Here is a 27,838-nt window from a genome sequence, read left to right on the forward strand (position 1 = left end):
CAGAAACACCCCAAATGGCATGGTTCTGTTTGCACCACACAGTGTGATCACCACCACTTCAGGGCAGGTGAGTTTTGTCCCACAGTAGTGGCTACGGGCTCAGCATGGACTGGAGAATTTTTGTTGTTGTTGTGGGCAGGGAATGTGTCTGTTTATTGTTATATTGCACTCTCCCAAGTGGTTAGTACAGTGCTTTGCATACAGTAAGCACTCAATTGAATAAATGAGTGAATTGCCCCAGGAGCCTTTCCCAAACCCTGGAAAGGGCTGTTATACTAGCCCTTTAAACACTTCTTTCTCCCTCCCACCTCACTACACATTCATTCATTCAATTCTATTTATTGAGCGCTGGGTACAGAGCACTGTGCTAAACACTTGGAAAGTACAGTTCAACAATAAAGAGAAACAATCCCTGCCCATATCGGGCTTACAGACTAGAAGGGGGGGGGGGGGGGAGACAGACATCAAAACAAGAAAACAAGCAAACAAGCATCAATATAAATAGAATTATAGCTTTATACACATCAAAGCAAGTAAACAGTTATCAATATAAATAAAATTATAGCTATGTACATATATATACACAAGTGCTGCGGGGCGGGAAGAGGGGGGTGGAGCAAAGGGAGTGAGACGGGGAGATGGGGAGGAGAGGCAGGGCTGAGGAAAAGTGGGGCTTAGTCTGGGAAGCCCTCTTGGAGGAGGTGAGCCTTCAGTAGGGCTTTGAAGAGGGGTAGTGTGATTGGTGGATTTGAGGAGGAAGGGCATGCCAAGCCAGAGGTAGGACGTGGGCCAAGGGTCGAAAGCGGGACAGGCGATAATGAGGCACAGGGAAAAAGTTAGGATCAGAGGTGCAGAACGTGCAGGCTGGGATATAGAAGGAGAGAAGGGAGGTGAAGGAACAAGGGGCAAGGTGATGGAGAGCTTTGAAACCAATAGCGAGGAGTTTTTGTTTGATACATGACATCCTCTTATATGTTTGTCTGTTCTACTTCCCACTGTTTACAGGTAAATTTGTCTGTCTGTCCTCCCCACTATAGTCTAAGGTCCTGGGAGGCACTGAGCAGGTGTTTGGCTTCAGTTGTATTCTCCCAAGTGCTGAGTATAGTTTTAGGTATGGTATTTGTTAAGCGCTTACTACATATCAAGCACAGTTCTAGGCGCCAGAGTAGCTACAATTTCATCAGGCCGGATACAGTCCCTGGCCCGAAGGGGCCTCACAGGGTGTAACTCAAGAGAGCTTTAACACTGAGAAGCAGTGTGGTCTAGTAGGAAGACCACAGACCTGGGTGTCAGAGGACCTGGATTCTAATTCCGGCTCCACCGGTTGCTTGCTGCGTGACTGTGGGCAAGTCACTTAACTTCCCTGGGTCTTGGTTTCGACATCTGTACAGTGGGGATTAAATACCTGTTCTACCTCCTACTTAGACTGTGAGCCTCATGTCGGACGGGAACTGCTTCTAAGCCCATGATTAGGATTGGGACGCACAGGAAGCACTTAACATATAACAGTAACAGTAGTAGGGCCTCAAAAAATACCATCAGAGTAATGAAGACTCAGCATGATGGTGCTGCAGAGAGGAAAAATGGGGTTAGGAGTGAGATAGGGAAATAGTAAGCGCTTAACAAGAACCATAATTATCATTATTATTCAGCGCTTAGAACAATGCTTGGCACATAGTAAGCGCTTAAAAGTACCTTTATTATCATATGCACCACAATCAAAAGGTGGGATCTGCCCTACACCTCACCTTCCTCTTCTGTCCTCCATCACCTCAGAGAGGGCAAACACAGGACGGAGGTGAAACAATGAATCAAATAGGAATGTGAAAATCTACACCCCTCTGTTTAAAATGTTTGCTAACATCAGGTGCCAAGTGAGGTAAAAACTAACCAACTGAATTTGAGTTTCATTCAGTTTTGGACATTTGATCTTTGTAAACCAAGCCTGTGGGAACTCATTGTTCTCTGGATTGTGAGTTTAAGAACGGATTGAAGATACAGTTGATTTACTTGTTTTGACACAGATCTAAGTCATTACCACATAGTAGCACACTCATACTCTTTTGCAGAAAGGGCAGGTAAGGGGAATTATGCTTGTAAATTAATTTCACTTGAAAAGCAGCCACTCTTTTAGCAATTAATACAAATATTATAATGCCGTTTTAACAGTTTTTTATTTGGTTTTAGGATGCTTATTTTTCATGAAAGTGAATCAAAACTTTGTGGCTTATAATTATTTACTGAGTACCTTCAAACACTCAAGAGGTACCCAATTTTAAATTTAAAGTTAATTTATATGTCCTTAAGTGTGCACTAAATCCTGATTTAATAAAATTGCATCCATAATGCATATTAAAAATCCAAGTTTGAGATTTTGCAACTAGTTCAAACTATATATTGGACTTCTGCAAGATGTCTTCATTACAACCAATACAAATATTGTTCTTTAAAAAAGCATGGGCTTATGTCCAAGGATCTGGTTTTAAATACAATATGGCACAAATAGCTAAATCGTTCACTTATGGCTACTGCTTGTCTATCAGTCATGAACTTTGAACTGATAAAGACTTTAAAAACATTTTCTGTGATACTATTTTGCCCTAGGATTTTAGAAAAATATGAACCTATGCAATACATTGTGGTGTACCTAAATGTATTAAATTCACCACATCAAATTTTTTCAATAATCCTTCACTTCACTATCAACTGAATACAGTTTATTATATGGATATTTTTAATGGTATTTGTTAAGCATTTAATATATGCACTAGGTGCTGCACTATGCACTAGGGTAGGTATACGCTAGTCAAGTGGGACACAGTCTTAATCTCCATTTTACAGATGAGGTAACAAGCACAGAGAAGTTAAGTGACTTCCTCAAGTGGCAGAGCTGGGATTAGAACCCAGGTCTTTCTGACTCCCAGATCTGTGGTCTAACCACTAGACCTTGCTGCTTCTCAAGATTGGATGGATACCTTCTAAATTCTATATCTCCTATAAAATTACCAAATACTAGGTTTTTAGTGTTTTGGTCACTTGTCTCAATTTTACAAGTCAAAGCCACAATCTTATGAAAGCCAAAGTTATGAAAGCCACTTGGATGTGACAGCCTCCCCACAGAAGTCTACATTCATTCATTCAATCGTATTTATAATAATAATAATAATAATGTTGGTATTTGTTAAGCACTTACTACGTGCAGAGCACTGTTCTAAGCGCTGGGGTAGATACAGGGTAATCAGGTTGTTCCATGTGAGGCTCACAGTTAATCCCCATTTTACAGAAGAGGTAACTGAGGCACAGCGAAGTTGAGTGACTTGCCCACAGTCACACAGGTGACAAGTGGCAGAGCCAGGAGTCGAACCCATGACCACTGACTCCGAAGCCCAGTCTCTTTCCACTGAGCCACTCTGCTTCCCTGTTTATTGAGTGCTTATTGTGTGCCGAGCACTGTACTAAGCACTTGGGAGAGTACAATACAAAAATAAACAAACAAGAAGCCCACAAAGAGCTACACTTCTGAAGACATAATCCTCACATCTACATGAGCATTCCCTCAACATATGGAACATTTGGTAGATGCCAGCTGACTTCAAAGATCACCATAATCACCATTTTTAATTAGAAAGGAGAGAGAGCTGACAGGCAAAAGTGGAGGAGGATCCAAGCAGAATTCTTTACCATCAGCTTTGAGGCACTCAATCAGCTCTCCTCCCACTGAACCATGTTCAACTCCCACTACTATCCGGCCCACACACTTCACCCGTCTAACACAGTCTCTGTCCTGAGTTTACTGTACTTGGATCTTGTCTATCTCGCCGCTGACCCTTTTGTCTACATCCTCTGTCTTGCCTGGAACTCCCTTCCCCTTCATATCTGACAGTCCACCACCATCCCCACCTTCAAGACCCACCTAAAATCACATCTCCTCCAAGAGGCATTCCCAGACAGCCCTCATTCACCTACTACCTCTCTTTTGTGCCTCAGCTAAGAGCTTAGATCCATACCCTTTAAGCACTTGATATTCACTTCACTCTCGGTCGCACAGCACTTAAGTACACATCCTTACACATCTGCCATTTCCCCTATCAGCAATTTAATATCTGTCTCTCCATTTAAACTGTGAGCTCCTATTGGGCAGGGATCATATCTACCAACTCTATTGCAGTGTACTCTCAACAGGCGTTTAGTACAATGCTCTTCCTACAGTAAGTGCTCGATAAATACCTTTGATTGATTGATTTCCCTTTATGGCAAGATTCTAGCCAGATCCTTTTGAACAGATTACTAAAAATCGTACGCAACCTCTTACCCGAATCTCAATGAGGATATGATCTTTATAACATGACAGACAAAGAAAAAGTATAAAGAACAACACTATGATGTCTTATAATAATGATGGCATTTGTTAAGCACTTACTCTGTGCCAGGTACTATACTAAACACTGGGGTGGGTACAAGCATATCGAATTGCACACAGTCCTTGTCTCACATGGAGCTCACACTCTCAATCCCCCATTTCACAGGTGAGGAAACCGAGGCACAAAGAATTTCAATTCAAATTCATTCAACAGTATTTATTGAGTGCTTACTATGTGCAGAGTACTGTACTAAACGCTTGGAATATTCAATTCGGCAACAGATAAAGACAATCCCTGCCCAGTGACGGGCTTAATCAACTCAATCATATTTATTGAGCATTTACTGTTTGCAGAACACTGTTCTAAGCACTTGGGAAAGTACAATATAACATAAACAGACACATTCCCTGCCCACAGTGAGTTTACAGTCTACACTGCCAGGTTCCGTGGTTAGTGACCGCATTCATGGATGGTAGGCTGAATGGGATTCATGCAGAGACTTTAGGGAAGTGAAGTGATTTGCCCAGGGTCACACAACAGAAAAGTGGTGGAGTCAGGATTGAAACCCATGACCTTCCATTTTCCAAGCCCAAGCTCTATCCACTACTGTGTTTACTGACCTTTCAGAAACACTCAAATGCCATCAACAAACCAAGGTTCTGGAAATTCCCACATAAATTTGGCTAGCCTACGAAATTGTCCAAGATCCTTGGCTCCTTCGTGACCGAATCGTTGGTAGTGTCAGAGTTGAATGCACCAGGTCTGTCCCCTTTTCCATCACCAGTTCTACCTTTATTCTAGTCTGCCTTTCTTGAAAATGTAACAAAGAACCTGCATGCTGGAGTTCAAATACACTTTCAAAACACTGGGAAACTCTTTCTGCTTAAGTGGGTCTGAGCATCTTCAAATTTCTCCAAGGCAGAGATCCAGGTACTGCTCGATGCAGATAATGGTATTCTTCAGGTACACACACAAGGTTATGCAAATGATTACAAAACCGGGACTGTCTCTATCTATTGCCGACTTGTACATTCCAAGCGCTTAGTACAGTGCTCTGCACATAGTCAGTGCTCAATAAATACTATTGAATGAATGAATGAATGAATGAATGAATGAATGAATGAAAACCAGTGCTCTGGGCTTATAATGAGTCTGAAGAATACGGGAAGTTCCGTAGCAACTCACTCCTGGGGAATTCTACATAAAGGATAGGATTTCCTCGACAACTCACAACTTAAAGTACTCTAAATGATGTGGATGAAAACAGAATCAAAATGGCCAGCATTACATTGAGGACTCATAACACACGGGTCAACAAAGGGATATCCAACTGGATTCCAAGTTGGAAGTCTAGAAGGCTGTTGTTAACACTTAATATTGCTTGATATGTTGATGTTGCTTAATAAACCCTTCAAATGCCTGGTATTCACCCCACCCTCAGCCCCACAATACTTGAAGAAGCAGCGTGGCTTAGTGGAAAGAGCGCGGGTTTGGGAGGTCATGGATTCTAATAACGCCTCTGCCATTTGTCAGCTGTGGAACTTCGGGCAGGTGACTTAACTTCTCTGTGCCTCACTTACCTCATCTGTAAAATGGGAATTAAGACTATGAGCCCCATGTGGGACAACCTGATTACTTAGTATCTACCCCAGCGTTTACAACAGTGCTTGGCACATAGTCAGCGCTTAACAAATACCATTATTATTATTATGTACCTATCTGTAAATTACTTTAATCAGTTGTAGTCACTGAGCACTTACTGTATGCAGAGCACTGTACTAAGTGCTTGGGAAAATACCTTTCAAACAAGTTGGGAGATATGTTCCCTGCCCAGAATGATGATTTTAAAATAAATTAGATATGTACAAAGTTGCAGAAGGACTGAGGGTGGGGTGAATAAAGGGTACAAGGGCAACACTGAAGGAGACGGAGTAGGGGAAGTATTGAGGGCTTAGGGAAGGTTTCTTGAAGGTTTCTTGATTTTAGTAAGTCTTTGAAAGTGGGGAGAGTAATTGTCAATAGATCAATACGAAAGGGGAGGGAGTTCCAGGCCAGAGGCAGGACATGGGCAACGGGTCAGCAGCGAGACAAACGAGATGAAGGTGCAGTGAATAGGTTGGTTAGGAGGAGTGAAGTGAATGTGCTGGATTGTATTAGGAAATCCACAAGGTAAGGTAGGAGAGGGCAAGGTGATCAAGTGCTTTAAAGACAACAGTAAAGAGTTTCTGTTTGATGGAGAGTTGTCAAGTTATCTGTTTCTCCCTCTAGCTTATAAGCTCCTTGTGGTCAGGGATCATGTCTACCAAATCTGTTATACTCCCAAGCACTTAATAGAGTGCTCTGCACACAATAAGCATTCAATAAGTATGACTGATGGACTGAACGACAAGATTACCAACAATGTGGTCTTGGAACACAGGAAACTCACTAGCATGGAAGCAATTCTTAGAGCTCCAGGGCTCCACTGGGCAAGACATGTGAGAAGAGACAACAGGCTTGCTTAGCTAGCAACAGCCTAGCTAAGCAACGGATGCATTTAGAATTGTAAAGGGTCACCCGGTCAGGGGAGCAGAATGAACTAATAAGCAAACACTATAAAGACATAGTAAGGCACAGACTCAAACAGTATAATATTATCAGTGGACTGTTAGAGAAGATCACTGAAGCAGACAAGCCAGCTTTGTGTGGAGCACTCATGGCATGAGTTACTCTCCTTGAGACTTCATGAAGTTCCGGATATCAAGGGGCTCCAGAACAGAGGCATATCTTATAAAGAACTAGCCCTTTGATACAGCTAATATCAATCCTTAAGTGCAAACAAGTTGATAGGGCATGTTGCTTACACATCAGCCTTTTCAACTCACACTCACTGATCAGGATCTTATCCTATTGGACATAATGCCATCTTTATTTTAAATAGGAGAGTCTCTGTGAATGTGTGTGCGTGCTATTTTTCCAAGTCCCATTTCACTTCCTTTACCTCTTTGCAGGATTTTCTCGTGTATTTTCTGTCTATCTACGTGTGTGTGTATATATATATACACATGGGTAATTACATACATTAAAATATGTACATATATTATACATATATTCATTCAATCTTATTTATTGAGTGCTCACTGTGTGTACAACACTGTACTAAGTGCTGGAAAGTACAATTAGGCAACAAATAGAGATAATCCCTACCCAACAACAGACTCACAGTCTAGAAGATATGTGAATACATACACAAATAACTGATATAATGTATATATATACATTAGCTATGCATGTGTATATACATATATAAATGTGTAATTATATACAGAATATCAACATAACAATTATATATCACATACATCAATATGTGTGTATATGCTCTGCATATACACAGACATTTGCCTACACATATATATGATACTATATGTCTACATAATTGACCATTGGTATTTACTGAGTGCTTAACTCTATGAAGATACTATACTTGGGAGAGTAAAAAAAAGTTCATAGACATGATCTCTGTCCTCAAGGAGTTTACAATCCAGCTGGGGAGATGGATAATTAGACTGTAAGCCCGTCAAACGGCAGGGACTGTCTCTATCTGTTGCCGACTTGTTCATCCCAAGCGCTTAGTACAGTGCTCTGCACATAGTAAGCGCTCAATAAATACTATTGAATGAATGAATAATAAAATGAATTACTGGTAAGGGAAGCAATGGAGAAATTAGGACCCCCCCACTTTAGTGCTGTGGGGGGGGTATTAATTTTACAATTATGTTTGCTAATTTTACCTTCCTCTGGATTATAAACTCTTTGAGGACAGGATGGCACCATCAAAAATCCAACAACTTTATAAAGCTTACTGTAGTTCCTTGTATCCCATGGGTACTCAAATGAAGTTAGTTGGTGATGTTTACCATGAGGCAACTTCTTCCATATTCACATCCTCTTTTCTTGTTCCAACCACTGTTAAAGCCTACATCACATGGGAAGCTACCCCGATTACCTTTACTTGGTTCTCCCAGCTACATCCCAACTCCTTGATCTACCCCCAGCCTTCAACTCATTTTGAGTGCGTGTTCATATTTAACTTGCTTTTGCATTTGCTGGTCTTGCCTCTGGGAAGAAACTGTCTGAGGACAAGGCTATGATTTTTTCACTTTTTTTTCCCCCCCTAACACTTAGGATAGTGCTATGCACCTGTAGGAACTCACTATATACACGACTCACTTGTGTACATCAGAATAGTGGCTTTTCACATGCTAAATCATCAATACACATTCCAGACAGGCTCATGAAATCAGGCACTATCATGGCATAAAATGACATCTCTCACAGTAGAGAACGCAATTGAATTATCTGCATGACAAGCCAAGAAATGTAGCAAACAGCTTGAATTATCCCTTCAAATAATACTGAAATCCTCAATAATAAAATGATCTAATATCTTCCTGTTCCTTTTCCACACAAGCATTTCTCTCCAACTCTCTGAAGCAAAAATTGGCCGGTACCACCCGCCTGATGCAATTGAGCAATCCATTATATGGTATCTTCACTGCACCCATTAACTAAAAATCTGCATGTGCTCATCACAGTAAGAAAGCATTTCAAATTTTCACACAGTCCATATTTTCAAGTTTCAAAGGGCAAGTTATCTTCAATTTTCAAAAACAAATCAGGAAAACAGAAGTCTTTAAGATTCCAAAGTGGCCCTAAAATTTATGAATAATGAGGAAAGTGATTCTTCACAATAAGTACAAATGCCAAGACTTTAGGTGAATAAAGAGCCTACCAAAAGCCCTGTTTGCTCCTGATCCTGCCGGCTTGGCTTACAGAAATCTCCCTTCAATCCACCAATTTTTTTCAAATATTATGACCAAAAGCCTTTCAAGTCAGTGTTTCTTCAGTCAAAACCACATCAATGCCAAAAGGAATACAAAGCATACATTTCAACTATATGCTTTTGTGAAAATTGACAGGGAGAGTAAAAGTAAATACAGAAAAATGTCTATGTTCTATATGAGCAAGATGACGTATACTTAAAAAAAAACCACTTACACCAGAAAAACAGAACTTCGTTCCTCAAGGAGAACAATATAACGTAACTGACAAAGCTTTCCAGGTGGACATGTTTGGAAATTAGAAAACAAAACAGCGTCAGTTTTCCCTCCCTTCTGTGCGTCATTGGCTCTATGACTAGGAATACAGCCTCTTCTCAGGTGTGGAATGGATTGTTATAACCAAAAACTTTAGCCTCCTTTTCTTTTAATCCTCTTCTTTCAAGTTTCTTCACATGCCACCTCTGCCAGGTAAAACTCCACCCTATTTTTACAATGTATAATCCAAAAGTCTCAACTGCCTATTGTGCGGCTGTTGTTTACACACCAGTGATGCTGATCGTGTTTTCCTAGGAAACACCAGACGATGTCCTACAGCAAAGTGAAAGGGAGAGTTGGTTCCAAATTTCTTTTCCTGAAACAGATTTGACTGCATACCTTTTCAAGGGCAACAGAACTGGAAAAGGCTCTTGATGCTTTATAATAATAATGGTATTTGTTAAGCACCTACTATGTGCCAAGTACCGTACTAGGTGCCGAGGTAGATACAAGATAATCAGGCCAGACGGAGTCTGGGGACCACAGTCCAAGTAGGAGGGAACAAGATTTAATCCCCATTTTGCAGACGAGGAAACTGAGACAAAAGAAGTTAAGTGACTTGCCCAAGGCCTCACAGCAAGGAAGTGGCAGTGTCGGGATCAGGACCGAGGTATTCTGATTGCCAGGCCCGTGCTCTTTCCACTAGGGCACTAAGCCACACTGCTTAGAAAGTTGAAACTTAAATAAATGCTAATGGACTAAATAGAAATTTAATTTAAGAAGCTGACATCATTAAAATAGGTGAAATGCCTTAATCTTAGGTTTTAATAAATTGAAAATTCACAAATGCACAATTTCTGCCTGTTCCTAAAGTGATGTGGGTATGGGAAATCTATCCAATCCAAATCTAAAGAAAATTCTAATCAATCAATCAATGGTAAATATTGAATGCTTATTGTGTGCCAAGCACTGTAATAGGCATTTGAGAAAGTGCAATACAGTAGAGTTGGCAGACATGCCCACAATTTACAGTGAGCTTGCAGTCTAAGGATATATTTTAATGCAGGGACTACAGACACTGAAAACTATTTATTTTAATGCGATGAAATATTTGCTAGTTTCATTCCTGTTATTATTTAGAAATGTAAAAGCCAAAAGACAAAAATGACTCCTCGCAAAACCTTCACTATGAATTATAACAGTCGAATCCGATCTCAGAGTACACTCACACATAAGGACGGGTTTTTCCTACTCAAAAATGGTGTTCTACTGTGGGGAAAATAAAAGAATAAGCTAATTAGCCATTACCAACTATTTCAAACAAATGCAGGAGTGGGAATAGATTGTAAACTCCTCAAAAGGCAGAAACTGGGCTGCCTTCTCTCACTGTACATTCCCAACTGCTTCCTTACCACAGGCTTTAAGGCTCTCCACCAATCTTCATTTTCTCAAATATCAGCTTCATTCACCCACTACATTCTAACTTGGATTGTTCTCTCCTCCCAAGCTCACTTTCTAACTCTTCCTCTAATCCCTGGTTCACACTGTTCCCCTTGAAAAATGCCAGCCCACTGTTCTCCCTATCTTCAAAACCCTTCTACAGAGCTCATGTCCTCCAAAAGAGAGAGAAAAAGAGGGTCAGTAAGAGAGAGGGAAGGACTGAAGACAGAGCACACAGGAAAAAGCTAATATGGCAAATACAGTAAAAACAATAATTAAATAAATGACTTTGTAGTCTGTTACAAGTATTTTGCCAATGAGCCAAAGGTAAAAAAGAAACAACCTCTATATTTTAAAATACTTCAATTTCTTCTCTTTGTCCTCCATGGGACAAAGTATGCATGGAGGTATTAGTGGTCTTGATCCATATGGATTTGTGTTCTAAACCAGATTTTCTGTTCAGTTAGTTACACTATTTACTAAGCACTTACTATGTGCTTAACACCATTATAAATAGAAGATAATTAGAACAGACACCATCCCTGTTCCAAGGGGAGTGCATAATCTAAGCGGGGGTAGATAACAACAGTCAATTACAAACTACAATAAGTAAATCCCAAATAACAGTGTTGAGCTAAGTAAACAAACCACTTCAGGGTCCTCACCACACCAGCAACTGACAAAAAGTGCTAATACTTCCCTCACATTCTAAAGTTTCTAAAGGCAGGTTCCAGGTCTCATGGGTCCAGGCAGGCTACAATGATATCAATCAATAGTATTTACTGAGGGCTTACTGTGTGCAGAGCACTGTACTGAGCTCTTTGGAGAGTTTAATATTACAGACTTAGTAGACACATTACCTGCCCTTAACAAAGCATACAGTCTAGAAGGCGAGACAAATATTCATTCAATAGTATTTATTGAGCGCTTACTATGTGCAGAGCACTGTACTAAGCGCTTGGAAAGTACAAATCGGTAACAGAGACAGTCCCTGCCCTTTGACGGGCTTACAGTCTAATCGAGCGGGACAGACAAGAACAATAGCAATAAATAGAACAAGAATAAATGAACTGCAGGTATGTACATAAGTGTTGTGAGGATGTCAGGAGGATGGTTAATAAAGGGAGCAAATCTGGGTGATGCAGAAGGGAGTCGGGAGAAGAAGAAAAGAGGGGCTTAGTCAGGGAAGGCTTCTTGGAGAAGATGTGTATTTCAAAAGGGCTTTGGAAGGTAGGGAGAGTAGTTATCAATCAGATATGAAGAGGGAGGGCATTCCAGGCCAGAGGCAGGATTGTGGGTGAGAGGTCGGCAGTGAGATCGATGAGATCAAACGTAAAAGGAGGTTGGTACCAGAGGTGCAAAGTGTGTGGGCTACAATGTAATAGCAGGTCAAGAAGGTGAGGTAGGAGGGGGCAAAGTGATGGAGTCTTTAAAGCTGGCTTACAAAGGAGTTTCTGTTTGATACAGAAGTGGATAGGCAACCACTGGAGGTTCTGGAGGAGTGAGGAAACACAGAGTGAATTTTTTTGCAGAAAAATGACCCGGGCAGCAGAGAGAAGTATTGACTGGAGTGGGGGAGAGACAAGAGGCAGGAGAGGTCAGCAAGGAGACTGATACAGTAATCGAGGTGGACGGAATAAGTGATTGTATAAACAGAGTAGCAGTTTGGATGGAGAGGAGAGGGTGGTTTAGCGATGTTGTGAAGGTGGGACTGACAGGATTTGGTGATGGATTGAATATGTGGGTTTGAATGAGACGAGGAGTCAAGGATAATGCCATGGTTATGGACATTGTGAGACAGGAAGGATGGTGGTGCCATCTACAGTGAATGGGAAAGTGACAGGAGGACAGGGTTTGGATGGGAAGATAAGGACCTCTGTTTTGGACATGTTAGTTTGAGGTGTCGGTGAGCTATCTAAGTAGAAGATGTCTCGAAGACAGGAGGAAGATGTAAGACTGCGAGAGGGAGAGAGATCGATCAGAGCTGGAGCTATAGATTGGGAATCATCCGTGACATTGGTAGTAGTTAAAGCCATGGGAGCAAATGGCTTTACTGGAGTGTAGACGGAGAATAGAAGAGGACCAGACACAGAACCTTGAGGGTCTCCCACATTTAGGGGTGGGAGGCAGAGGAGGAGCCTGCAGAAGAAACTCAGAATGATCAGCCAGTGAGATAGGAGGAGAACCGTAAGAGGACAGTGTCAGTGAAGCTAAGGTTGGATAATGTTTCCAGGAGAAGAGGGCGGTCAACAGTGTCAAAGGCAGCTGAGAGGTCAAGTAGGATTAGGATAGAGTAGAGGTCACTGGATTTGGCAAGGAGATCATTCGTGACTTTTCACCTTTGAGGGGCAGTTTCTGTGAAGTGAAGGAGATGGAACCAGATTGGAAGGAGTAAAGAAGAGGAATTGAAACAGCAGGTGTAGAAAACTCACTTGAGAAATTTGGAGAGGAATGGTAGGAGAGAGATGGGGTGATAACTTGAGGAACTGTTGGTTTCAAGAGAAGTTGTTGTGTTTTTTAGGTTAGAGGAGACAAGTACATGTTTGAAAGAAATGGGAAAGAAGTCATTGGAGAGCAAAACAATTGAGGCGCTTCTGGGAACAAGATGATCCAGAGAGGTCTGTGGGAACGGCTAGTAGCTGAAGCATGAAGGAGCAGCTTCGGGCAGCTGCATATGCGCAAGGGAGGGGGCCATCTTGGTTTTCCCCTCACCTCCCACCACTCCACTCTCGCACCTAATTTCCTTCCCAAGGAGCATCGCAACTCACAAAACTTCTGTGGTCCACATGAGCCCCAAAAGAACTGTTCCCCTTCTCCCCATGCCCCAGAAAGCTGGGCAGTTTTCTTCTGAGGGGAAGGAAAGGGGATTGGAAATCTTGCCTCATGGGGAGTGCCCCCCACAATCCTGCCCCACCCTCAGCAAGCAGAGTTGGGAGCCGGAAGTATTTACAGAAATGTCTGTCTCCCTGTCTAGACTTGCGGGCAGGGAACGTGTCCCCCAATTCTGTTATTCTGTACTCTCCCAAATACTTAACACAATGTTCTGCACACAGTAAGCACTCAATAAATATGACTGAATGATTGTTGGCAAGGCAGCCCTGTCATACTGATCTGGTACGACACTACCACCGGGATGATGAGCCTCCTGCATGTTAGCTCAGACACAAAGGCCAGATAAGAAATGCTTATGTCCAAATTCCACAATCTAATATCCATAACTTTGCCTCAATATGCCACTCTGCTACTTCATTCTTCAGCCAGTATTCACTTACATGAACTAATGAGGATTTTGGCATTTTCAAATACATTTAGCAAATTTTAATGAGAAATTTCACAACAGTCAATTTCTTATTTAGTGAGGGGAGGAATCAACTCTAAAATTAGTTTTTGCTTCAGTAAATAAGTCCACAAAATTTAGGAGGAAAAAACCCCATAAAATTAGTTAGGCCAATATGAGACTCACAAAAGTCAGTGTCTGAATTACTGTAACTGTAATTAAGCTCTCATATAAGCTCCTGGCATTAACTATGATGTAATAGTAAAGTGCAGCCAAATTTTACCATTGAAATGTTTTTCCATTTCTTCAGGATTACAGTTTTTCTTGGCTATTTTAAGTAAAGCATAGTACTAAATGTTTCGTCTGCTATGACTAGATTGAAATACTATTTTTACCATCTTTGCATGATATAATTTGTACTTATCTTAAAAGAAAATTATATTGACTCCACATGCATGTCAGAGATGTTGATACATCAATCATAGATCAAGGATCAGATAGAAGTTACTATTCCCCTGGTCAGGCTCAGTCATGAGCAAGCCCTCCAGACTGTAAGCTCATTGTGGGTAGGGAACATATCTAGCAACTCTGTTGTAATGTCCTCTCCCAAATGCTTAGTACGGTCCTCTGCACCCAAAAAATGATCAATAAATACTACTTGTTTGATATTCACCTGGGAAACAGTAAAATCTATGTGGATGAAAATCCTGGTCCATTTCCACTTTACATGATGTACCTTAATACCTTGGAAAACATTCACCACGACAAAGGTTTGGGTAAACAAGTGCCGAGTGAAGAATGAAGTAACAGGAAGACTTCATTAACAAAATTTATACCTTTATCCTCTGGAATTATAGTTTAAGACAAAATGAAGATATCAGAGCCATGATATCATCTCTTCATTTCTATCACAGAATTCAATACTCAGTGGAAAGAGTTCTCATTTAAGCAGTTAGGAGAAATCATTAATTTACTGATATGTATGATTGGAGTGCAAAAAGTTGCCAAACCACAAAAGAATACCTACATTTTAATTTTAAAGAGAGCATTCTCTCTGTAGTAGTTTATAAATATTTAGATAAATAATTAATTGTGTTACATAGATAAACACCCAGAAAAATCATTACCATTAAAGTTCAGGTCATCATCGTTCAAATATCCCATATTTAGTAAAAGGTATAGCTGACACATTCATTTTTGCGGCTCCTTCTCCTATTGATGCTAAAAATAAGAAGTAGTGATTTCAGCCCAGGAAACAATCAATCAGTAGTATTTGCTAGAGGTCAATGTAGATAGAGGCATTATACTAAGTACTTTGTTGAATACAGCAAGAGCGAAAGACATGGTCCCTGTCCTCAAGAAGCTTACAAACTAACGGGATAGACTGGCACACAAAAACGGCTTGCAAATAGTTTTGAGCAGGAGGCAGAACCTAGCTACAACTGGTATTTGCAAGAGTGTGAAAATACAATTATGAATGAATAAGGGGAGCACATAAATTGAAAAATGATCTCACTTTATGTGTTCCCCTTATATCTATATCTATGTCTGTTTGCCTATATGTACAAATATCTATGATGCTAGATTGTTAATTTTCATCACCTCAGATTAGGTTATCCTAACAGTTAGACTTAGCCCTCTTAAACCCCTTTTCCCCAGTACCTCTCTTCTACTTTGTCTATGAACTTGAATCCATGCCCTTTGGGCATTTGGTATTTACCGCATTTAGGTACATATCCGTAACTTCTTTATTTATATTAACATGCATCTCCCCCTCTAGCCTGTAATCCCTATGAGGGCAAGGAATGTGCCTACCAACTCTGTTGTACAGCACTCTCCCAAGTGGATAATACAGTGCCCTGCACACAATAAGCTCTCAATAAATGCTGTTGACCCATATAAGGACCTGTTGGAATAACCTGATGTGCAAAATTAGTTGGGACTCTCTCTTGAGAGAAGTGGGTTTTCAGGAGGGTTTTGAAGATATGGGGGTAGGTGTGATCTGGTCAATTTGGAAGATAAGGAGCTCCATAGAGGGGGAAGGGTCTATGCATAAGGGGTAAAGAAAAGGATGCATTTGGGAGGAGCAAACAGGTGGGAAAGTAACAGGTGAAGATAATTTACTCTTCATTCATTCAATAGCATTTACTGAGTGCTTACTATGTGCAGAGCACTGTACTAAGCGCTTGGAATGTACAATTTGGCAACAGATAGAGATATAAGAGAGAGACTGTTGGAAAGTCCTGAAGCTAATTAACCATCATCTTCAAAGAAGACTAATTACCTAGCAGTAAATTCACTGAATCAGAAACTCTAGCCCTTTCTTGCCCCTGCATTAAGGCAAAAGCACTACAATAGAACTGGACAAATTTTCCAGAGATTAATCTTGGTGCCAATACATTAACTTAGTACTTTACTATTGCCATTAAATCTTTAACACTCTAACAAGTGCTAGATGTCAAACAGAACAAACATGAGAAACTACACTTGCTCTCCAGGAGCTTATGATCATCTCAGAAACAAATGAATTCCATAGAAAACAGAATTGTTAGACAGATGTCTGAGATAAGTATTCCTCAACTAGATGATTTCCAGAGTACCTAATTGCAAGACAGTCAAATCTCAAGCGTTGGGGATAATCAAAATATAAGTGCCCAATGAAAAAGGGAGGAAAACCTAGAATTGCTGGTTATAATAAAAATGATAATTGTTGTATTTGTTAAGCACTTCATATGTGCCAAGCACTGTATAAAATGATGGTGTAGATACAAAATATTCAGGACAGGCACAGCCCCTGTCCCCCAGGGGATACACAGTCTAAAATAGAAGGGGGACTTTTAATAATGATATTTGTTAAGCCGCTTATTATGTGTCGGTACTAAGGAAACTAAGGCACAGAGAAATTAAGTGACATGGCCAAGGTCTGGAACTGGCCCAAAACTGTATTGAAAGGACTTCTCCAGAGGGAGATGACAAAAGTCTCTAGAAATGTTCAGGATCAGACTTCAATGGAGGGAATGTGTCATGCAACGCTATTCTACTGTTCTCCCCCAAGTACTTAGTACAGTGCTCTGCACACAGTAAATGCTCAATAATTACGATTTGATTGCCTGAGTTCTTGAAATATATTGGGTCCAACCCAGCCCATGATACCTGGGACTACTTGCTCAGAGGGTAGTTTTCTGTATTTAAGCATTGCTAAGAAATCAGGAGACCTGGGGAACAGTTTCCAGTTCTGCCATAACTGGGGTGACTTTGTTAAGTCATTCATGTCTCTGGGCCTCTGTGTCACCATCTGCAAATTCTACACAAATATTGCCACAAGTCTCCCTCAGGCCACTTCCCCGGTTGCATATGAGCATCATTACATTCATCTAGTACACTTGCCAATGGTCATATGAACCATACAAAAAATTCAAGAACCCTATTTAAAAGGTATTTTAAAAATAAATATAAATTACTTTTTCCTGTTTCTTCTTTTGTAGGCATCTCCTGATTAATTTATCCCACCTTCCAGGACTATTGTGTCAATTATTTTAATCTCACCCCATATACCCATCACTTTCTGTCTCCCTGCTTAGATTATAAATGAGTTGAGACAGGGATCACATCTGATATTGATTCCGTATGACCCTCCTCAAACTCTGAGCACTTTAAGTACCCCCAAAATATCATACTGATATTGACAGTCTAGCTTCAGAGCTAAGAATGTGACCCGATGGGATCACTTGATGGTTAAAAGATTATGAGAGAAATAAGAAAGCAGTTTCCAGATCTCGAAATATCAGGACACCCCATGTATGGTGGTGGTGATGTAACTGCGGATGAGTTGAAGAATGAAAAAATTTTAAAACAATTGAACTTATTAACTGGTAGAAATCTTTATCCTACAATGAGTTGGGCAATCAAGAAGTCATTTTGTGAACCAATCTAATGAGAGTAATTATATGCTAGCATTTATTTACTTTCTTTTCACCGGTAAGGTATGGACAGAATTGTTGTTGTCATTAAATTGAATGACAATTGTCCCCCCCAGGAAAATCTCTTCTTGTCTGACTATGCACAATACCAGACTTGTTTCTTTCTGCCCTTCCACTGTCACGACCAAGTGCATTTAGAGGATGACTAATTTCTCTTCAGGACAAGTACACCCTTTTCCTTTTAAGTAATCTTATTCCTTAAAAACACATTAGAAAAATTGACAGGTTTGATAAATGCCAATAAATGCCTTCCTTCTGTCCTGCCCAAATGTTCATATTTCCTCCCAAAGATGAGCAGTTTACTCACAGAATCCTATTGGAAAAATTTTCCCTACACAATTGTATAGTTCCTTCTAGGATTTAATTTAAGAAGAGGTGCTGGCAGAGGCAGAGTAAAGAACTTGGGGGGTTTAATAAAAGCCTACCTCAGTTGTGAGAAGCAGCATTGCCTACTTGATAGAGCACGGGCCTGGGAGTCAGGAATAAGATTCCAATCCCAGCTCTGTCACTTATCTGCTGGGTTACCTTGGGCAAGTCTCTTTACTTCTCTGTGCCTCAGTTACCTCATCTGTAAAATGGGGATTAAGTCTGTGAGCCCCATGTGGGATATCGACCTGAGTCCAACCCGATTAGCTTGTATCTACCCCAAAGATTAGTATAGAATCTGGCACACAGTGCTTAAGAAAAGCCATTAAAAAAAAATTCCAATTTCAGTTCAAGCACTATCCCAGCCCTACCGATAAAATTTCAGTGTTACAAAAAAAAAAAGATACAGCTGCTGGACAGCTTCGCCCACCCTTCATCCAAACAAAAACTCCAAACAAAAATTCCTCGCCTTTGGCTTTAAAGCAGTCCACCACCTTGCCCCCTCCTATCTCACCTCGCTTCTCTCCTTCTATGACCGAGCCTGCACACGTCGTTCCTCTAGTGCTAAACTTCTCACTGTGCCTCACCTATCTTGCAGCCAATCCTGCCTCTGGCCTGGAACGCCTTCCCTGTTCAAATCCAACAGACAATTACTCTCCCCTGCTTCAAAGCCTTATTGAAGGCACATCTCCTCCAAGAGACCTTCCCAGACTAAGCCCCACCTTTCCTCATCTCCCATTCCCCTCTGTGTTGCCCTGACTTACTCCCTTTGTTCTTCCCTCCTCCCAGCCCCACAAGACTTATGTACACATCTGAAATTTTATTCCTTTCTATTAATGTCTGTCTCCTCCTGCTAGACTATAAGCTCATTGTGGGCAGGGAATGTATCTATTTGTTGTTGTATTGTACTATCCCAAGCGCTTAGTATAGTGTTCGGCACACAGTAAGCACTCAATAAATACGATTGAATGAATCACTCTTCCCCTTCCCTGTGATCAGTCGTGTGCGAGTTCTCTTGATCCTACCCTACAGCTCTCTAACCCTGACCTCTCAGCTCCAGCTGCATAGGGAGGGCCAGTTTGGAAGGGTCATTCAGTGCACCAGAGAGCGCTGCCAATTAAAAAAAAATCCATTCGTGAAGCTAAGTATTAAGCAAAGAAACCATTCCATTTCAGTGAAGTAATTTAAAACATGGCCACTGAAGGAGCCTCTTGGAAGGAAAGAAGAGAATGTTACAAAGACTATCTCAAATTTCAAAAGATTAAAGGAAAAGACGGACCCAAGGTTATGGCGCCTAGTTCGGTGGATCAAAGTATCTATTTTATTCAGGCTGAAGGGAATGCTGGTTGGGGATCGGAAACTCCTCTGCATGCATTGGGAATTTCCAGTCAGTCGACAGAGGGAGACGGAAAGAAACAGGCAGGAAACCGGGCCATGGGGGCTTTGGAGAGGAGTACTGCAAGGTGTGGAGAGAAATTAACCATGAGGAAGAAAGTAGGAACTGACAAGCCCCTGTCCTGGAATGGCAGATTCTGGTCACTCCCATGGAAACTACCATCGAGATATCCCCCACCACAGCTGCCCCTACATCAGTCAAAGGGGGTTCTTCCATTAATATTTCAATTACAAGGCCTGTTGAAGTCCAGGTCACGTTCTCAGTGGTATCAAACATCATAAAAAATGATAGTGCGTCCACATGTGTACAACAAAGTTACCAGTGTTGTGCTCATGGATGCCCCAGATAGCACTTCCTTGGCAAAGTAACATTGGAGTTAATAAAAGAAAGGAAAATGTAAAAGAAATAAGATCTTTCAATATAAAAAACAGACATGCTGGCATCTGAAGAATATAAATTCAACTTTCCTCAATCTCCCCACTTTTCTCCCTAAAATAAAGATTTCAGTCAGCTCAGTGTGCCAAAACATGAGAGAAGAGAAGCCAGTAGGCACAGACGGCAGCCATTTCAAATGCAGGACCCAAGAAATCAGATGCCCCAGAACCTTCCCCAGCTGCCCTACCTAGACCTACAAAATTCTTCAATATTCACCACCAGGGAGAGTGAAGACAGGGACCCAATGCTTTACTCAACCTCGGGACAATGGAAAGAGTGTGTGCTTTGGTGCCAATCTGGACTAAGAAACTGGCCATAAAGTGAGACGTGGCCTAGGTGGCACACTCTGATTTAGAATTTCTTGTCCTTAGTCACCATATTTCAGTGTTTAAAGAAAAAAAAATATGACAACTTGCAGGTCGGCTTTGTCCATCATTCATTCTATCTGAAGCACCCTGCCTCTAAAGACTACCACTTGATGAAGACATAGCTAATAACAGGTGTGCCAAGGCATGCCAGTGTGACTTGGAAATCCTCCTGGGTGCCCTGAGAATTTTGATATCATGCCAAATGTGAAATCCCAGACCTAGGCGTGTTCTTATGGTCTGAGAAAGATTCCTTCACAAGCTTAGTTAAATCAAAAGATGGTGGCCCACAAACAGTAAAGCTCATTACGTGTGAGGAGCACTGTGTCAGCTTCCTCTCCTGTCACCATCGCAGCTCCTGTGGACTGGGTGGGGTGGGAGCTGTGCCTGTAGGTCACTTCTCAGGCTACGGTGGTATTATCTCCCCTTGTTGATTACTCTTTGCACAAGTCTTATGAGGAAAAAATGGTACTTTCCCCTGTCCCTTAAGTGCCTGAGATACTCTCAATCAATGTGTACTTCCCCCATAAAGGACAGTTTATAGGTCATTTTTTCTGCCATTTTGGAAATAGCTCAAGAAATGCCTGCATAACTACAAACCTTCATTGCTCTTGTCCTTTGAATGTCTCCACACAAACTACTAGAAAATGTAATTTTAATAGGTGGGTGCCTTGGTTTGCTTTTTCCTCCATTATAAAACAGTTTTGCCAAATCATGGCCGTCCGGCCAGGTTTTGCGAGACCACACCCACTGAAACCTCTGACCAGTAGTTGCTTTTAGCGTGAGGATGGTCTATCCAGAGGGACTTACTGATGTAGCCTTTTGCGACGCATTATTTGTCCCTCCCCACTATTTCCAATTCAGGGGCACAAACAAACTCATTCTTCCATGAATCAATAAAGAAATGTAGGTGTGCTTGGGTGAGACAGAAAATGATGGTCCCCAAAAAAATGCGGAGAAATATTAGTAACCACCGGTTATCATATAGGTCAGATAGTTAATATCACCCACTTCTCTGATCGGAGATACCTATGAGATAAGGAATCCACACTGGGAAGCAAGAGAAAGCAAACCATCAAATTAGCATCAACAGGTTAACGGTCTTTAAAAGTAACGCCTCCTTGCCAAAGATTCGGAGACCTCTGGACTAACCAAAGGCACTTCTCACTGTGCTCTGAAAAGCCACCATTTTGGTTGTGCTGAGATGCCTCTTGATATCTACATCTGCCAGACCCCGTTCAAGCACCGTACTCGGGCCCCCCCAACGCCTAAGACGGCACTCCTAAACACGAGCAAAGCTGACGCTTTTCTTCCTTCAGACGGACACCACTGTGCCAAGCACAAATAAGGCATATGTGCACAGCAGCTGCACCCACTATCCCAAAGGGATCAAAATATCACCTTTGCACCATTGCCAGGCCCTGCTGGGACAATGGGAGACGAGTCAAAATCACTTAAAACCGGCCTCCTGTGTGATATGGGGTGCCACAATGCTGGACCACTGCCCTAGAATGCTGGCACATACGTGACTGTAGAAGACACATGAAAGTGGGCAGATGATAGTAGCTCCTTCAAGAATGCTTAATTCAAATGGATCTTCTAGAAGTAGCAGAGGAGTTGATAAATAATAATACAGCTATCTTGATCTACCTCAACTTAATGGCATTCTGAAAACCAGTTCCTTTGACGAGCCACTGTCCTTAATATAAAACCACGCTTGAAAGTGGCATTTCAATGAGAGATTTGAATTGAAAACATAACCAGTTCTATGGAGGCTAAACTAAGTTGTGATCGTAACATTATGTTTAAAGCTAACTCATGGAAAGCTGTAAAATGAAAAGAGTAATTTGAAAATTTCCCCTTAAGTCCTGAACCATAATCCTCTTTAGGTGATTGCAATTTCCCTTGCGATCGATACCTATTTATCTTTCATGACACACCCTGAATTGTTCCCCATTTCTCACAATGAAACAAAAATTTAAACTAGGTGGGGCAATTTCTATACTCTAAGAAGTGGATTCTTTCTCCAGAGGGGGGAAAAATGACAAAACATAGGCTACCAAGAGAAATTAGAAATGAATCTACAGGTTAAGAACAGCATACTAATTAAATACTAGTTTCATCTTTGCTCTGTGTTCTTTCAACAGAGGAAAGAGACAGGAGGTTTTTCAGAAGACTAGTTACAAATTTGAGTTGAATTTACCCAGAGATTAGCCCAAACTCCAAAACTTGATTAAAATGGAATTCTCTACATATTTAGAAAATGTGACCATCAGGTTGTTAAAGTTCCCCTAAAAATTTGGTTAAAAGCTAGACCTAAAGTCACAGTAAAATTCATTAGTAAAATTGTACCCTGCTAATTAACAGGCATTTTAGAAAATCTGGAAAAAACAACAGACACCCATATAATTAGGACATGTGTTTACTTAATAATCCTGAATATCACTATGAAAAACATCACTTCAGTGAAATTTAAATGACTATATTTAACAGTTTGAATATTTTAGTAATGCATCTGAGTTGTGATGTTTTTCTCCATCACAGAACACACCCATTAATGGCCAGCAAAAACAAAAGCATCCTGATTCTAGCAACTTCTCCCTTTCCTAAAATCCAAACATATTCTACTAAAATCCAGCAGAAAGACCTTCCCAATTTGTCAAGAAAGAGGGTAGGGGGTGGGGAGGGGGAGAAGAAAGAAAAGGGTTGGGACACGTTTAAAGGTTTCTTACCTTTTTTCCTTTCCTCTTCCTATGAGCAGGCTTTACATTTTTCTCCTTTGGTTCTTCACTCATTTTTAATCAGGAAAGTTTGTGAAAAAGAAGGGATCACTGCTTGTATTCCAACATCCAAAACCACCGGAAATCTTCAAAGCACTGAAACCAAAGTCCATCTACTGACGTTTCCCAGGCAAGTAGCAAAATAGCTGCTGCTTAAACACAGCCTCTGCTCCTGCTACACAGGCTCCGACTGCTCACATATGCTTTCCTCGAGAAGAAACTGGGTGTTCCTCCCATCAGACCGTCTTTAATTCCTCTTAAGGGATCAGTGTATTGGCTTTTTTATTTTTTATTCTTTTTTAACCTAATTGCTACCCCTTGAGATAAGATCTCGACCAGACTCCTGTAGCTCTGTCTTTCCACAGTGTTTCCAACCTCTATATGGTGTCGGTGAGCCCCACACCCAGAAATAAGCTGCAGGCTGCTGACAACACTCTGAAGCTTGCACGGGGGATGATCTGCTGTTTCTTGCAGACGGGGAAACTGAATGTAAATTGCTCTGATTGCTGATAGCGTACAATATGAACACATGTGTTGAATGCATCAGGGCATACCAGAGAGCGAGGCCACAGAGAGAGAGTGCAATAGGAGATCAGGTTACTGGATCTTTAAAAACACTCGGAGGGATTTAAACAATAAAATCCACCCAACCCCGCTTGATGGTATCACCTAGTAGATTTTCATAACTAGCCCCCTTTTATGGCTTAATCAGAAATGGGAACCAATTGCTCAAATAAACACTGAAACCTTGAAGATAAAAATGAATCAAACACAGCAACTCCAACCTACTCCCACCACAATCTGCATTTAGGATTATTCGCCTCTCTAACCATCTGACCCTATGGGTACCTTCCACGGGTAAGAATCTTCAAGAAAAATGAGGAAGGGCTCTCTATTTGGCAGAAATGTCATGTGCCTCTTGTATGTGATTATGTCAGGGAAGGTTTCAGATCACGTTACCACACACACACAGCTGACCAGGCTTCATAGAATGCTTTGGTCCAGTGCTCTCCTCGCTCTACTGCCTCCCCTCCCAGTTATGTAGCGCAGGGGTCTCAGGTGGAGAGTCCAAAATGGGTGACGACTCGACCACAAAGCCACTCTCTGCATTTCCTGGCCCATTCTATCATATTTCCCATTACCCAGAGCCATTCTAGGTTGCCATGAATGGCCCTGGAGAATGTTTTATTAAACAGTGGGAGCGGGGGCAGCAGGTAGAAGGGCAGACGGACTAGCTTCTTTTTTGTAGGGATCCCTGCAACCTTCCTCATCCAACCCCAGGAGGCACAACATGCCAATGTGAGGGGAAAATGGAGGCGAGGGAGTTGAATATGGGAGAGAGACTCCGAAAAAGAGATGGAGTGTCAATCACATAAATGAGCACAGTAAATTATTGCTTACTTGCCTATCAAAGATATTGTCCAAGAACCTACCCTTGACTTATATCCCTCCCCATGCCCTCACACCAAAAGTCATCCAGAAAGGCATGAGCAGAAAGGTGCAGCTGGAGGTGGTTGGCACAGGCTGGGGGGGGCTGTGCTAAAGGTCAAGGGGAAATGCCGGCAATGTATCCCCCATTAAGGAAACTCAATGCATTTTGCAAACTGAAGTTGGTCTGGCCCCTCTGCTAGTCCACCTACAGGCGGGCTGACACATCTCAATTGCATTCACATACATCACCACGAATCTCATATGGCTATTTCAGGAAATGATTCATTCATTCATTCAATAGTATTTATTAGCGCTTACTATGTGCAGAGCACTGAACTAAGCGCTTGGAATGTACAAATCGGTAACAGAGACAGTCCCTGCCCTTTGATGGGCTTACAGTCTAATGATGCCAATCTACATCTCAGTTCCTTTTTGGCAAGTCATCTGTTCGGTGATCTACAGTCCATTAACAACCTCCTCTTCCACCTTCACCTGACATTCACTTTAATCAGTATATCACATTTATTGGGTGCTTACTGTGTGCTGAGCACAGTACTAAGCACTTGGGAGAGTACTCTATAAAAGAGTTGGTAGACACATTCCCTGCCCACAAGAAAGTTACAGTCTAGAGCTTCAGTTAACTTCCCTAGAAATATTTGAACCCCATGACCTAGTTAATAATGTCCTCAGTCCTCCTATACTGTGAGGAAGTGTCTTGATGAACCTCACATTGAGGTGAACTTGGGTGATTCATTCATTCATTCAATTGTATTTATTGAGCACTTACTGTGTGCACAGCACTGTACTAAGCGCTTGGAAAGTACAATTCGGGTCATAACATGCATTCTGAGCTGTGCTGTGTGCACTAACACAATTATTTCTTCCATAATATCACATTCTACCCAAAGAGATATATGTTTATAATAATAGCAATAATAATACCAACAGTGACATTTGCTACGTGCTTCTGTGTGCCAAGCACTGCACTAAACACTGGAGTAGATTCAAGATAATCAGGTCAGACACAGTCCCCATCCGGCATGGGCCAAACAGTCTAAATAGGAGGGAGGACAGGTATAGTTGGCAGAAAAAGCTCATTGTGGGAAGGAATGTGTCTGTTTGTTGTCATACTGTACTTTCTCAAGTGCTTAGTACAGTGCTTTGCACACAGTAAGCGCTCAATAAGTACAATTGAATGAATGAAAAATCTTCTCAAATTCCCTAACAGTGTTTGTTTGTTTATTTATTCATTCGTTCAATCCTACTGATTGAGCGCTCTATCTAAATGTATAGTAAGAACCAGTAATTTCAAAAACAGTGTCCAGAACAACAGTGAGTTTTAATTCTGAAGTGCTCAGTACAGTGTTCTGCAAACAGTAAGCACTCAATAAGTAATACTGAATGAACAGGCATCCTGAACACAAACACCTCCAGTGGTCTAAATCCAAGTCACCTTTGAGACAAGAAAGTGCACATGGTGAGCACTCAGTAGAAATGGCTGATTGATTGAAAGAATAATAATAATAATAATGGTATTTTTTGAGTGCTTACTGTGTTCCAGTCGCTGTATTAAGTGATGGGGTAGGTACAAGCTAGAAGTTTTTGGACACAGTCCCTGTCCCATGTGGGGCTCACAGTCTCAATCCCCATTTTCCAGATGAGGGAACTGAGGCCCAGAGAGGCGAAATGATTTGCCCAAGGTCACCCAGCAGACAAGCGGCAGAGCCAGGATTAGAACCCATGACCTTCCGACTCCCAGGCCCGTGCTCTATCCACTGCGCCATGCTGCTTCTCTCAAGCAGAAAGAACCTACTAGCTCACCCTAGCCTGCCTGACACCTTTACAAAAAGTTTGTTTGGAGGATTTTTTCTATTTCTCTTAAACAGAATGCTCCATTTAAGAGCCATTCTTTTCAATGTAGGTATACCATCAACCTGCATAGAGCCATAGAACTAGGAGAGCAAACTTTGGGCTGGGAGCCTGCAAGTAGCTTGCAGGCAGACTTTCAGCACCTGAATCTGACTCTTCACCAAGCTCTGACAACAGAAGCCTTACCCACACCACGGTGGAAGAGCCAAAGGGTGAAAGTCTGAGGAATGGCATCCAAATAATTCCAAAGCTTTACCAAGTGTTTCCTGAATGCACAGGAAATGAACCCTAAAGGGGTTCAGTTAGGATGAGGTAACATTCCCGGGCCTCAGGGAGTTTACTGTCAAATAGAGGAGACGTCATTTATACCAACAACGTAAATATTAATCGGTAAATATTCAATTATTATTATTATGTTGGTATTTGTTAAGCTCCTACTATGTGCAAAGCTCTGTTCTATGCGCTGGGGGGGATACAAGGTCATCAGGTTGTCCCACGTGGGGCTTACAGTCTTCATCCCCATTTTACAGATGAGGTAACTGAGGCCCAGAGAAGTTAAGTGATTCGCCCAAAGTCAAACAGCTGGCAAGAGGCAGAGTCGGCATTAGAACCATGACCTCTGACTCCCAAGCCGGGCTCTTTCCACTGAGCCACGCTGCTTACATGAAGGAGCTAAGGTTGAGAAGGATTCAGACATACATTCTGCTGAATTATGTTATGATACATGCTAAATGAATGTAGCTAATGGAGGCTTATGATCATTTAAAGGGAAAACCTGATTCCAATAGATATTAATATTTGTTTTTCAATATTTTAATGGGAACAATTACCGAATGTATACGCTTGAGTGTGAATGTAAAGGAATTGTTAAAGTGCTCTCTGCTGCTTGGAAAGGACAAAATAAAGAGCTTTCATTAGTCTGTGAGCCCGGGGTTGGGAAGGGATTACCTCTGTTGCTGAATTGTACTTTCCAAGTGCTTAGTACAGTGCTCTGCACGCAGTAAGCGCTCAATAAATACGATTGAATGAATAACCACGTTTTTTGGTGAAAATTCTGCTGCAA

General features: G+C 41.4%; 1 protein-coding gene across 2 annotated transcripts in view; it reads right to left on the reverse strand.

Moving 5' to 3' along the window:
- ANK3 (ankyrin 3) overlaps positions 1-27,838 on the reverse strand; it is a 678,945-nt gene that overhangs the window by 495,801 nt on the left and 155,306 nt on the right. Inside the window, exon 1 of one of the 2 annotated variants that reach the window (XM_029059631.2) lies at positions 23,428-23,926. The exons of the other annotated variant lie outside the window; for it this stretch is intronic. Coding sequence (XP_028915464.1) covers positions 23,428-23,490 — 63 coding nt within the window. The 5' untranslated portion in view covers positions 23,491-23,926. Of the gene's footprint in view, positions 1-23,427; positions 23,927-27,838 lie in introns of those variants that run through there. 2 annotated transcript variants of the gene reach the window in all.

This window comes from Ornithorhynchus anatinus, chromosome 3, assembly GCF_004115215.2.
Source record: "Ornithorhynchus anatinus isolate Pmale09 chromosome 3, mOrnAna1.pri.v4, whole genome shotgun sequence".
NCBI lineage: Eukaryota > Metazoa > Chordata > Mammalia > Monotremata > Ornithorhynchidae > Ornithorhynchus > Ornithorhynchus anatinus.